We start from the raw sequence: 11,867 nt of genomic DNA, 5'->3' as shown, positions 1-11,867 counted from the left end.
TCACTGTGGCTATGAAGAGTCAAAATTTAATTACGGTGATTGAATTATTAAAGAACTCAGAAATAACTTTTGCATACCAAGCTTTTTCCTCCCCTTCAGCTGAAAAGACTGGCACTAACGTGAGGATTTTCTGTCATTTTAGCAGCCCTAAGTCCTGAGTTGCAATGTGTCTGGTCTTGATGTCCTTGATAAAAGTTCACTTGAGAGATGAAATTTAAGGAGAGATTGAAAATGATCTTATATAAGAATCTTATCTGAAAATAATATTGACAAGAAAGGTAATGACTTCTAAATTTTCATACCTATTTCAGTCATATAATAGAGACTGACTATTGATAATGAAGACAGAAATGGGCGGGGGGGAATTTTTAGCTACTTTTTTGCCCCAAACAGAAATAACCACTAAATGTTCATAGTAGTGACTGTTGGGAAAATGAAAACCTGAATTATTTCAGCCTTGTTGCTTCACAGAAATCAGAAATGAGGCAACCTGAACTTAGGTTTATTTGTTCCTCGTGAAAACCACGAACTTGAATGGACAGATCCTTTTTTATTTTTTCCCCAACATGCTCAGTTTCGATGAGGAGACAATAGTGAGTTCTCACTCATTTTGTTCAGATTTTCCAAGGAATGAGATCCTTTTTTTTTTTAATTGAAATATAATTAATTTACAATGTTGTGTTAGTTTCAGGTGCATAGCAAAGTGATTCAATTTAAAATATATGTACATATATATGTATGTACATAAAATATATGTACATATACATATGTACACATATGCACATGTGTATATATATGGACATATATATATGTATTTCCTTTGTCCTATGGACAGAGGAGCCTGGTAGGCTGCTGTCCATGGGGTCACACAGAGTCGGACACAACTGAAGTGACCTAGCAGGCATGCATGCATGTCTGAAGGAAGTCAGACAAAGAAAAATATGATATCACTTATGTGTGGAATCTAAAAACTAATACAATGAATTTGTTTGTGAAACAGACTCACAGACGTAGAAAACAAGCGTATGGTTACCAAAGGGGAAAGTAGGAGGAGGGTGGGGATTAATTAAGAGTGCATGCTCAGTCAAGTTCACTCTTTGCGACCCACTGGACTGTAGTCCTCCAGGCTTCTCAGTCCATGGGATTCCCCAGGCGAGAGTATTGGAGCGGGTTGCCATTTCCTCCTCCAGAGGATCCTCCCGACCCAGGGTTTTAACCCAAGTCTCCAGTGTCTCCCACAGTGGCAGGCAGATTCTTTACCACTGAGCTATCTGGGAAGCCCTAAATTAAGAGTAGATCCTGCTTATTTCCAGGCATCTGACCTCTTGCATGAAATAAAAGTCTGCGAGCATCACAGACTCATATTTAACTCCACCAAAACCTACCGCCCTTCCCACAAAACTCCCCTGGGAACCAGTGTGTCTTAGTCCCTTCCATGTGTCCCCAGATTGCAGGCACTCCTCCAAACATGAGCCTTTCTGGGTCCGACCCACCCCAGGACTCTGAGGGTGTGATCCCTCAGCGGTGATTTCTGATAAGGAAACATTCCCATCAAAGAACTTCCATCCTGGACCACCTGGCTTTGGCTGCTTCAAGCCTTGTTCTTTCTCTGCCCAACTGGCCTCCTTTATTTTCAACTTCTGGTCCCCTCTTCCTTTATGGCTGCCTGCCCTCTGAATTAAATGCAAAAATTGATTTCTTCCGATCTCTTATCTCAGCTGGGTTTCCTACATGCTGATTTCCTCTCTCTTCCATTAATTTGTGATACTTTGAATAGCTTTCCTGGTGACATCCCTGCAGACTCTGCCAGGCTCCTGGTCCCCAGTCTCGGTCAATAATAAACTCTCCTAGTCTGCCCTGGAGACAAGACCCGAATCTGCACCTGAGAATCGACACCTCCAAGCTCTGAGCCCCAAAGAGAAGCACTTTCTCAGTTCAACACATGGGGCTCTAAGAGATCTAGTCCCACAGCCCCAGAGAATCAGGTTCAAGTATCCATCCATTCATTCAATACATACGGATGGAACATTTACTAGGCATGAGGCAAGAGGCAAATCAGCCTCTGGAGGTGTTCATCTCTTATACAAGAAGCTCAGTAGAGGGCACTCCTGTATTATGATAGTTAAGAATAGGAGGCCGTGATCCTGAACCCAGGGATCCAATCAGAAAAAGCAAATAATCACACACACTCTATGCTTGTGGACACACACACCCTGTTCCGATATTTATCCTTGTGAAAAGTGGGGAAGTGTGAGTCACTCAGTCATATCTGACTCTTTGCAATACCATGAACTGTAGACTGCCAGGCTCCTCTGTCCAAGGAATTCTCCAGGCAAGAATACTGGAGTGGGTTGCCATTCCCTTCTCCAGGGGATCTTCCTAACCCAGGGATCTAACCCGGGTGTCCTACATTGCAGGTGGATTCTTTTACCATCTGAGTCACAGTAGCCACACTCAACTGTGGATGGGATGCTCACCTTTGCATCTTATGTCATGAACTTTCCTAAGCCAAAAATAATAATGCTGAAATATATTGCTCTCTTCACTGGATAGACTCAAAATTTGTTTTAATTGGTGGCACACTTGATTTCTAAGCCCTTCAAGGAAAAAAAAAGAGAGAATAGTTTACAATTTCAGAATCACTGCATTCTGTTTACTGGAACTGAGTCCTTTTCTGGGTGTAGAAGCATTTTGATGCAGATGAAAAGGAAAGGAAATGTTGCTGCTGCTGGATGTGAAACTCATCTCAGGCAAGATCACAAGTGCACGTCATTCTTTGAGAAACGTCTTACTGTGATTAAAATGAAGAGAGTAGCACACTGCAGCCAGTATTTTGGCAACCATTGAGATTCAAACTGCTATGCCCATTATAAAACTGGTTTTCTTTCTTTCTTCTTCTTTTTTTTGCAGGTATCACAGGTAACCTTTATAGAGCTTACTTACTGTGTGCCAGTGTGTGCACGCTTAGTCACTAAGTCGTGTCTGGCTCTTTCGCAGCCCCATGGACTATATAGCCTGCCAGGCTCCTCTGTCCACAGATGTCCCCAGGAAAAAATATTGGAGTGGCTGTCATTTCCTTTGGGCTTCACTGGTGACTCAGATAGTAAAGGATCTGCCTGTGATGTGGGAGACCCAGGTTCAATCCCTGGGTTGGGAAGATCCCCTGGAGAAGGGAATGGCTTCCCATTTCAGGATTCTTGCCTGGAGAATTCCATGGACAGAGAAGCCTGGTGGGCTACAGTCCTTGGGGTCACAAACAGTCGGACCAACACTGCTACTTGACGCTTAACACTACTACAGGTTTAGCCTCTGGGCCCCATCCGTCGGCATAACACTACTCCTAAGCAACTAATGCTACTACTCCTACTGCTACCATTTTCTTCTTCAGGAGATCTTCCTGACCCAGGGATTGAACCCATGTCTCCTGCATTGCAGGTGGATTCTTTACCACTGAGTCGCAAGGGAAACCCACATGGTGTGCCAAGTACCACGCCAAACACTCGACATGTATTACTTCACTTCACCCTCACAACAACCACAAGTGTTAGGCAGATTTTAGAAATGGGGCGCTCAAGAAATGGTAACCTAGGTATTACCACGTGGCTGGAACATGGTGGGACATGTATAGCACCCACTCAATCTGTCCACACGGCCCAGACCATAGCCGTGTCACTATGTTCAAAGTGGGCTTTGCATTTCTGACATCATGGTAAACATTACTTTCTGTCTCATAATTCCAAGGTTTTTCCATTGAAATTTGTATCGGAAAGAAAGTTGATTCAGCTAAATGGCATTTTTATGTGTTAGAAGTTAAAGTATCCACTGTAAATTCAACTTATCACCTGGTGAGTGAAATTAGACTGTAGTACAGTTGCTATTCAATTACAGTGAGTTGCTGTTTAATGGCCCTGTTCTGGAAGGCTCTATTAATGTCTGTTAATCTACTTTTTCTACTGGACAACAGACAGCCCTTTATTACTAAACCCCACAATGGGCGGGGTGCAATGTGTGGGGGCTGCAGTCAAAACCACACTACCTGTAATTAGCACAAAACCAAGAAAACACATCGATGTTTTACGCAAATACTGCCCTCCTACTATCCTTAAAATAAATGCTAGACATGACAGGGAGAGATGCAAATAAGAGAAAGGAGTCCACAGGAAGATCATTTGTGAGAGCCAGATAGAGAATGTTTTAGTCTGATTTGTCTTTATCCAGAGGCCCAGGTCCCAGGCTACTAATCTAAGTCTGGTCTCAGGCTGGCACCCAGGCTACGCCCTGTCTGTAGCACAGAGAAAGGAGAGAGAAGACAGTCTCTTGAGAAGGTGGCTATCTAGGAATTAGGTTTTGAAGAGAGCCAGGAAAATCACTTGGAAAACAAAATCCTGTCTTCCCAGTGTTCCCAATAACTGAAATGAAATCATTATAAATCACACTGACATCTGTTATTTTTGCTTACTCACTCCTATTAGCCCTTTGGAGAGCAGATAGAGGGCTGACTCTTCTTTGGGAACCACCCCTCCCCAGGTTTAGCCTCTGGGCCCCAGCCATGGGCACTCTCCCTCCTCCTGGACAGTAGTACCTGATACAGGGCTGGGCCAGACAGGTCAGAGGGATATGTCCTCCAGGCTCTAGTCTCAGTTACTGGGAAAGAGATCCACCTTTTTCTTTCTAGGATCTACACCAAGGATGTGAGCCCAGACCTGCCAGTAGGAAAAACGGATCGATGCAGAGAAAAACAGGAGACAGAGAGACTGATCTAAGGACGTCTGAGATTCATGGCTTCTAGACATGCCTGGACAGCATCGTAATCATGAACTTTTCCATTGTGTCACTCAATCTGTTGTTCAGTCGCTCAGTCGTGTCCGACTCTTTGCGACCCCGTGGACTGCATCACACGAGGCTTCCCTGTCCTTCACCATCTGCCGGAGTTTGCTCAAACTCCTGTCCATTGAATCAGTGATGCTATCCAACCATCTCATCCTCTGTGGTCCCCTTTTCCTCCTGCCTTCAATCTTTTCCAGCATCAGGGTCTTTTCCAATGAGTCAGCTCCTTGCATCCGGTGGCCAAAGATTGGAGCTTCAGCTTCAGCATCAGTCTTTTCAATGAATATTCAGGGTTGATTTCCTTTAAGACTGACTGGTTTGATCTCCTTGCAGTCCAAGGGACCCTCAAGAGTCTTCTCCAGCATCACAGTTTGAAAGCATAAAATTCTTCAGTGCTCAGCCTTCTGTATGGTACAACTCTCACATCCATACATGGCTACAGGGAAAACCATTGCTCTGACTAGACAGACCTTTGTAGGCAAAGTAATATCTCTGCTTTTTAATGCACCATCTAGATTTGCCATAGATTTTCTTTCAAGGAGCAAGCGTCTTCATTTCATGGCTACAGTGATTTTGGAGGCCAAGAAAATAAAATCTGCCACTGTTTCCACTGTTTCCCCATCTACTTACCATGAAGTGGTGGGACCGGATGCTATGATCTTTGTTTTTTGAATGTTGGGTTTCAAGCCAGATTTTCCACTCTCCTCTTTCACTTTCACCAAGAGGCTCGTTAGTTCCTGTTCGCTTTCTGCCATAAGGGTGGTGTCATCTGCATATCTGAGGTTATTGATATTTCTCCCTACAATCTTGATTCCAGCTTGTGCTTCATCCAGCCTGGCATTTCTCATGATGTCCGCTGCATGTAAGTTAAATAAGCAGGGTGACAGTATACAACCTTCACGTACTCCTTTCCCAGTTTTGAACCAGTATGTTGTTCCATGTCTCATTCTAACTGTTGCTTCTTGTCCTGCATACAGGTTTCTCAGGATACAGGTCAGGTGGTCTGGTGTTTGCACATCTTTAAGAATTTTCCACAGTCTGTTGTGATCCACAGAGTCAAAGACTTTGTAGTCAATGAAGCAGAAGTAGATGTTTTTCTGGAATTCTCTTGCTTTTTCTATGATCCAACGGATGTTGGCAATTTGAATGGAATTTCTGTCTTTCACAACTGAAATCAGGTTGCTTACAACTTCATTCCCTGTTAACTTAGTGTGTGGGTAAGGTGGGGAATGGGAGAGAGCAGCAAGCCCTCAGCTCCTGGCATGAATACCACTGGGTGGAGAGAAGGCTGTCACGTTCTACCCTGGCCAAGTCAAGTGCCCGAGCCTTGGTTTCCTCATCTGGCAGGTTGGACAGAATGATCTACTAGGACTTTTCCAGCCCTGGACCAGTCTGAGTGGTTGCTGCCACCAGGGGAGTCCCCAAAGGAGGGATGGTTGGTTCTGCCATCAACACAGTCTTCTCATATGGTTCAATACAAACAAAATCACCTATTTTATCACAGCTTGTGAAAGGAAGGTGGTAAAGGGAAGCATTTCTGTAATAATTTGGTTTTCACCCATCAATGGTTATCAGGCTCATTTCCATCCCCCTAGACCCCATTCCCTCTTCCTGCCTCATGAGCTGGAGTTGGGAAGAAGCCCCTGTCCATACTGCCTCTGCTCCTCTTCCTCCAGAGCCCCCGTTCGCTCAGTTTCCTCTGCAACCTGAGAGGATGAGCCTTGGTTATGTGCTTGCAAACTAGAATCAGAGCACTGAACTGGAGTGATGGGAGAAGCCAGCCAGGGGCTGGGCACTGGTGTCTGTGACCTATGGTGCAACCTACTCCAAGCTGCTGACACAGTTTTGTTTCAGGCCCAAATGCACCTGGAGCACCAGTTGCAGAAGGAGTGGTTCACTTGTGGGCAGGTGGTTCTCAGTTCTCAAAGTACCCTGGGTGGTAGAGGGTGCTCTCCCGAGATGCTAACACTTGACCTGGGATGTCCACGCAGACGCTGGGAACAAAAATAAGGTAGCAAAGGAGCTGTCTGGGGTTGGTGAGTCGTCGGAGCTAACTGGGGAGGCAGACAAGTCTCCTTAAATGAAGCCAGGCCTCTGGGGCGATCTGGGCACGGGTCTGGGCCCTAGAGCAGCGGTGATCCCGTGGAGCGCCCCCACTGGAGCCCTGGCAGGGAAGCCAGCCAGGGTACCAGGGAGGGTCAGGGTCCTGGGCACCGCAAAGGCCACGTGCCCGGGCTGGCTCCTTGAGGCCCACGCCCTCCTTTCCCCTCTCCTGGGTGGGGGAGTCTGGGGGTCGCGAGGCCTCAGCCATAGCCCTCTCTTCCCAGCGGGGCACACTCACCCCACCCCTACCTCGGATGGTCCCCAGTCCCTCGGCCAGAGCTTCCCCGGCCCGCCTTGACCTGGACTCTGGACCCCCGGCCCTCGCTCCCACAGGCCAGCTGCGCCTCCTACGCCGCAGTCCCGCCGGGCAGTCGGTCGGGCCTGGGGCTGGCGGGGAGTGGAGTTCCGGGAGCTATTTTTACAAGATGCGTCAGAGGGCCGAGGCGGGAAGAGCCTGAGGCTCGGGGGCCCATTATCTGGGTGCGGGCGGGAGGAGACGCCCAGGGCTATTTCGAAAGCTCTGAAAGGCGCGAAAGCGGCCCGCCGGGCTGGGCGGTCCACGCCCGACCCGGGGCGGGGCGGGGCGAGGATCCAAGAAGGGGCGGGGCCATCGGAAGGGGCGGGGCCTCCGAGGGGCGGAGCCGGGCGCCCTCCCACCGCTGCAGGCTGGCGGCGGCGGCTCGGGGACTGCAGGGACAGCCAGGCGGCCGCGCCGGCAGCGAAGCCCGGGGAAGCCCACGCCCCGCCTGCGCCTCCGAGGCGCGCCCTGGGAGGATTGGCCCCGCGGCGGCGCCGCCCAGGCAGAGGCGAGCGCTGGGCGCTCGGAGCCCGGAACCGGCAGCAGAGGAGAGCCAGGGCAGCGGCTGGAGCGCGGGGGCGCGGCCCGAGGAAGCCGCAGAGAGCCGGGACCGGCGGGGGAGGGCGACGGGCGCGAGCAGCCCTCAGCGCCGCAGCGGAGGAGGCTTCGCGGGAGACAAAGCCCATCGAGAGAGAGGCGATGCCCGGCCGGCGCGGGCGCGGGGGTCGCGGCGTCTGAGCGCGCCGAGCCGTGCGCTCCGGGGACTCCGAGCCCGGGCCGGTGCCGGCGGCTGAGGGCGGCAGGCGGGGCCCAGGTGCGCCCGCCCGCGTCGGGCCCGTAACTGCTCCGGAGGGCGGGGGGCGGCGCCCTCCCGCCGCAGCCGCAGTGGCCGGCGCCGCAGCGAGGAGCCATGGGCAACATCTCCTCCAATATCTCGGCCTTCCAGTCTCTGCACATCGTCATGCTGGGCTTGGACTCGGCCGGCAAGACTACGGTGCTCTACCGGCTCAAGTTCAACGAGTTCGTGAACACCGTGCCCACCATCGGCTTCAACACGGAGAAGATCAAGCTGAGCAACGGCACGGCCAAGGGCATCAGCTGCCACTTCTGGGACGTGGGCGGCCAGGAGAAGCTTCGGCCGCTGTGGAAGTCCTACAGCCGCTGCACGGACGGCATCATCTACGTGGTGGACTCGGTGGACGTGGACCGGCTGGAGGAGGCCAAGACGGAGCTGCACAAGGTGACCAAGTTCGCCGAGAACCAGGGCACGCCGCTGCTGGTCATCGCCAACAAGCAGGACCTGCCCAAATCGCTGCCCGTGGCGGAGATCGAGAAGCAGCTGGCGTTGCACGAGCTCATCCCGGCCACCACCTACCACGTCCAGCCGGCGTGCGCCATCATCGGCGAGGGCCTCACCGAGGGCATGGACAAGCTCTACGAGATGATCCTGAAACGCAGGAAGTCCCTCAAGCAGAAGAAGAAGCGGTAATGCGCCGGACGGCGACGTTCCGGAGCTAGGCGCGGGGAGCGAGCGAGTCCGGAATGAATGAATGAAAGGCTGGGTGGCCCGCGCGCCCGCGAACAAAGACAGCGAACCAAAGCGACGCTTCGAATTTTTAAAGCGGAGTCTCTGCACCCACATGCAGGACTGGTGACTTAACCTGGGTATGTAGGCAAGCTGGCCAGCCTGCGCTCGACCTGCCCTCCACCCCCAGCTCAGGGGTCCTTTTGTCTGAACGCCGGAGCTACTCAGGGGGTGGGGGACCCGGCTGGGGAGTGGACGTGCAGGTCCCACCGTCCGCCCTGCTGGCCCAGGTTGGAAGGCTCAGATATCCGAGACAAAAGCGATTTCCTCCTACTCCAGCGGGGCCAGAAGTTCAGGCTTCCCCGCCCTCACTGGGGATCGCACCTGTGAGCTACCTGAGGTATGCGGTTCCCAGAACCCCGGGAGTTCCCACCTGGGGGCACGGTGGCAGTGGGAGGTGCTGGGGGGATAGCCTCTCCTTGGGCTGTGAAAGCTGGATAATTTTGTGTCACAGGGCAGGCCCCTGTGAAAATCCATTTGCCCTGCTCTGGGCCCAAACGAGGTGGTGGTTTGGGCCATCAGAGGACTCCGTGGAACAGTACCGCAGCCGGAAGGCGCGGGGCGCTGCGCTGGCCTGGGCTGGGGGATGGCCGCGAAGAATGCCCCTTTCCTGGTGCTTTGTGGTAGCTTCAGAAGACCAGTTTTGTTGAGAACTGCTTTTCAGCCTGGAATCAGACATCTTCCAGATGGTTTGGACCCTGTCCATGTGTAGGTCATTATCACACAAAGAGACCAATAAAAAAAAATTAAAACCCAGAAACTGTTGGAGGTGGTGGCAAATGATGCATTTACTCTTTGCAGAATAGTTAAAGGTGTTTAAAGGGTAAGACTCCTGACGTCAATGCTGGATGGGGTGTGTATAGATACAGTGCTATGTAATCGGCATACATTTCTAGACCCATATGTGTGGAATCTTCAATATATTTTTTTTTTAGCCTGCTGATTGGTTTGTGTGAACACACCAGCTGCAGATGTGTGCTGAATGACAAGCGGGTTTTGGCACGGGACGTCTCTTGTATTCCTAACCGCTTGATGATGGGTTATGGTTTTCAGACATTTTTTTTTTTTTTTTCCTTAAAAAAAACCTGCTACGAATGAATACTCCCCATAGAAATGCTCAATTTAGGGGAAAAAGAAGACTTTGCCCTTTTAGATCCCTTTAAGCTGCAAGTGGCGATATGTTCAAATTTCTAATTTGGTTCATTGTGGCCTATCTGCTTTAAGTATTTTCATTGCAAATGTCTCCTTAGAGTATTTGATGTTACACACCAACAGACAAAAGTCCACCTTGTTGCAAAAGCCGACCTCATTGCATGGATTTCAAGGCGAGGGAAAAGCACAAGGAGGTCCTTCCTGATTCCTGCTTGTGGAAACTGGTTGCAGAGCAAATGCAGACGCGGTGAGCGCTGGGGATGAAAGAAAGTGTGTGACGTAATGGTCACCTGTCCTCAGGCTCCTCACAGTTTACTTGAAAGAGGCTTTGGAAATAAAGTGAAAGAAGAAGAAATACCTATTTTTAATAATGTAATTTAAAAAATCCTTTATAATCAGGACTGAGTCTTGGTTTGCAGAAGCTGTCATTCTCCCCCAAACACAGTATCAAAAGGGAAACTTACACTTACTGTGTGATTTTGATTTCTTCTTTAAACCCATGTTTACAGATAGGATTATGTCTGTCCGTCCCCCACCCCTGTCCACGAACAATGATAAATTTCTTGTGTGAAGGAGGCCTGTAGAAATTGGGCATGGTCATGCGTAGCATGTGAGTTAGTCAAATTATGAATCCATGCCTATAAATAAATCCCTGCATTCAAAGTGAATTTAAGAACCAGAGGTAGTAGTCCTGGCTTCCTGCTTGATCCAGTTCCCCTATGAAATATTTTAAAAGAGGATACCTAGCAGTCCATCCTTCTTTTCTCTTTTGTCAGTGTATTTGGTACCCCTCCAACGCTGGTCTTTTTGTAGAAACTCAGTAGAGAAAATATAGCTGAGCAGTGTTGAAAAGCCTGCAAGGTTTCAGTTTACATATCGACAGCATAGTCACTGATTTCTAAATGGGCTGGTCCCGTCATCTGAAGATCCTGTATAGAATTATTAAAAGAAAAAAAAAATCCATCTTTCTTTATTTTCTTCACATGCGACAATTTCTTAAGCACTTTGACATTTTGGTAGTTCCACACTATTGAGAGAATAATATATTTATTTTGTGACATTGCAGATGCCAAATACTGTAACCTTCTCGTGCTGACAATATTTTGGTCCAAGATCACTGTTCAGATCCTGTCATGCTTTACCAATGATGCAAAATGACTTTTTTTTTTTTTTTTGCATTCTCAATACTTAAGGGTGCGGTCAACTGTTAGTAATTGTGCAGTAAAGCTCTGTGGTGTATCAGCCAATAGTTGAGTCTCAGTTGATATCTGTAGTGTTTACCCTAATGATAGCCCATTTCATCTTTGACCAATGGGGGCAGGAAGCACAGGCTAAATTACCTTGGAGTGGTCACCTGGGAGATCCCTCCAGCGTACCTGTCAGTGATTTATTATGCCTCCTGCTCTTCAGAGAATGAATGGGGTCCACATAGAGGAACTTGGCCTCCCCACAGGAGCTTTTCAAATGTTTTCTGATAGACACAGGGAGGCCAGCTTTGTTTCACAACAATTCTCTTCACAGATTCTCTGTCATGGTGTTGGGACTATGTCTCCTGGTTTGTTTCCATTTGTACTGCTGTAATTCTTTGTCCTGATCATCCCCCTCTTTGGGTTCCCGTTTCCTTTTATATGCGTATATGATGCTGTGAACAGAAATAAATTATTTATACAATCAAACGTTTGGGGAAATCGTCTGTGGATGGTTTTTCAAGTTGCCTCTGTTTATTTCTAGGCCTGAGTGGAGGGATGGATCACAGGATGGTCTCTGCTGTCTAAATGGGGTCCAGGGCTGGATGAATCATCTCTGCTCTTTTGGTTTAAATGTCTAGCTCTGCCCTGGGTGGAGGATTTAGAGGCTCAGATGCAGAAGTCTGTGTGCCTGTCCCCCTTAAGATGCCTGTCA

General features: G+C 49.1%; 1 protein-coding gene and 1 pseudogene across 1 annotated transcript; one reads left to right on the top strand and one right to left on the bottom strand.

The window, feature by feature from the left end:
- Window positions 1-570: 570 nt before the first annotated feature.
- Window positions 571-633, bottom strand: LOC133041821 (small nucleolar RNA SNORD116; annotated as a pseudogene).
- A 7,020-nt stretch (window positions 634-7,653) lies between these two features.
- Window positions 7,654-11,641, top strand: ARL4C (ADP ribosylation factor like GTPase 4C). Its single transcript, XM_061122527.1, has one exon. It carries the CDS (start codon window positions 8,139-8,141, stop codon window positions 8,715-8,717), a length of 579 nt encoding a protein of 192 aa, XP_060978510.1. The 5' UTR covers window positions 7,654-8,138; the 3' UTR covers window positions 8,718-11,641.
- The last annotated feature ends 226 nt before the right edge of the window (window positions 11,642-11,867 follow it).

This window comes from Dama dama, chromosome 20 (genome assembly GCF_033118175.1).
Source record: "Dama dama isolate Ldn47 chromosome 20, ASM3311817v1, whole genome shotgun sequence".
In the NCBI taxonomy this organism is placed as follows: Eukaryota; Metazoa; Chordata; class Mammalia; order Artiodactyla; family Cervidae; genus Dama; species Dama dama.
Note: the sequence above shows the minus strand (reverse complement) of the source record. Positions and strands in the feature narration are given on the sequence as shown.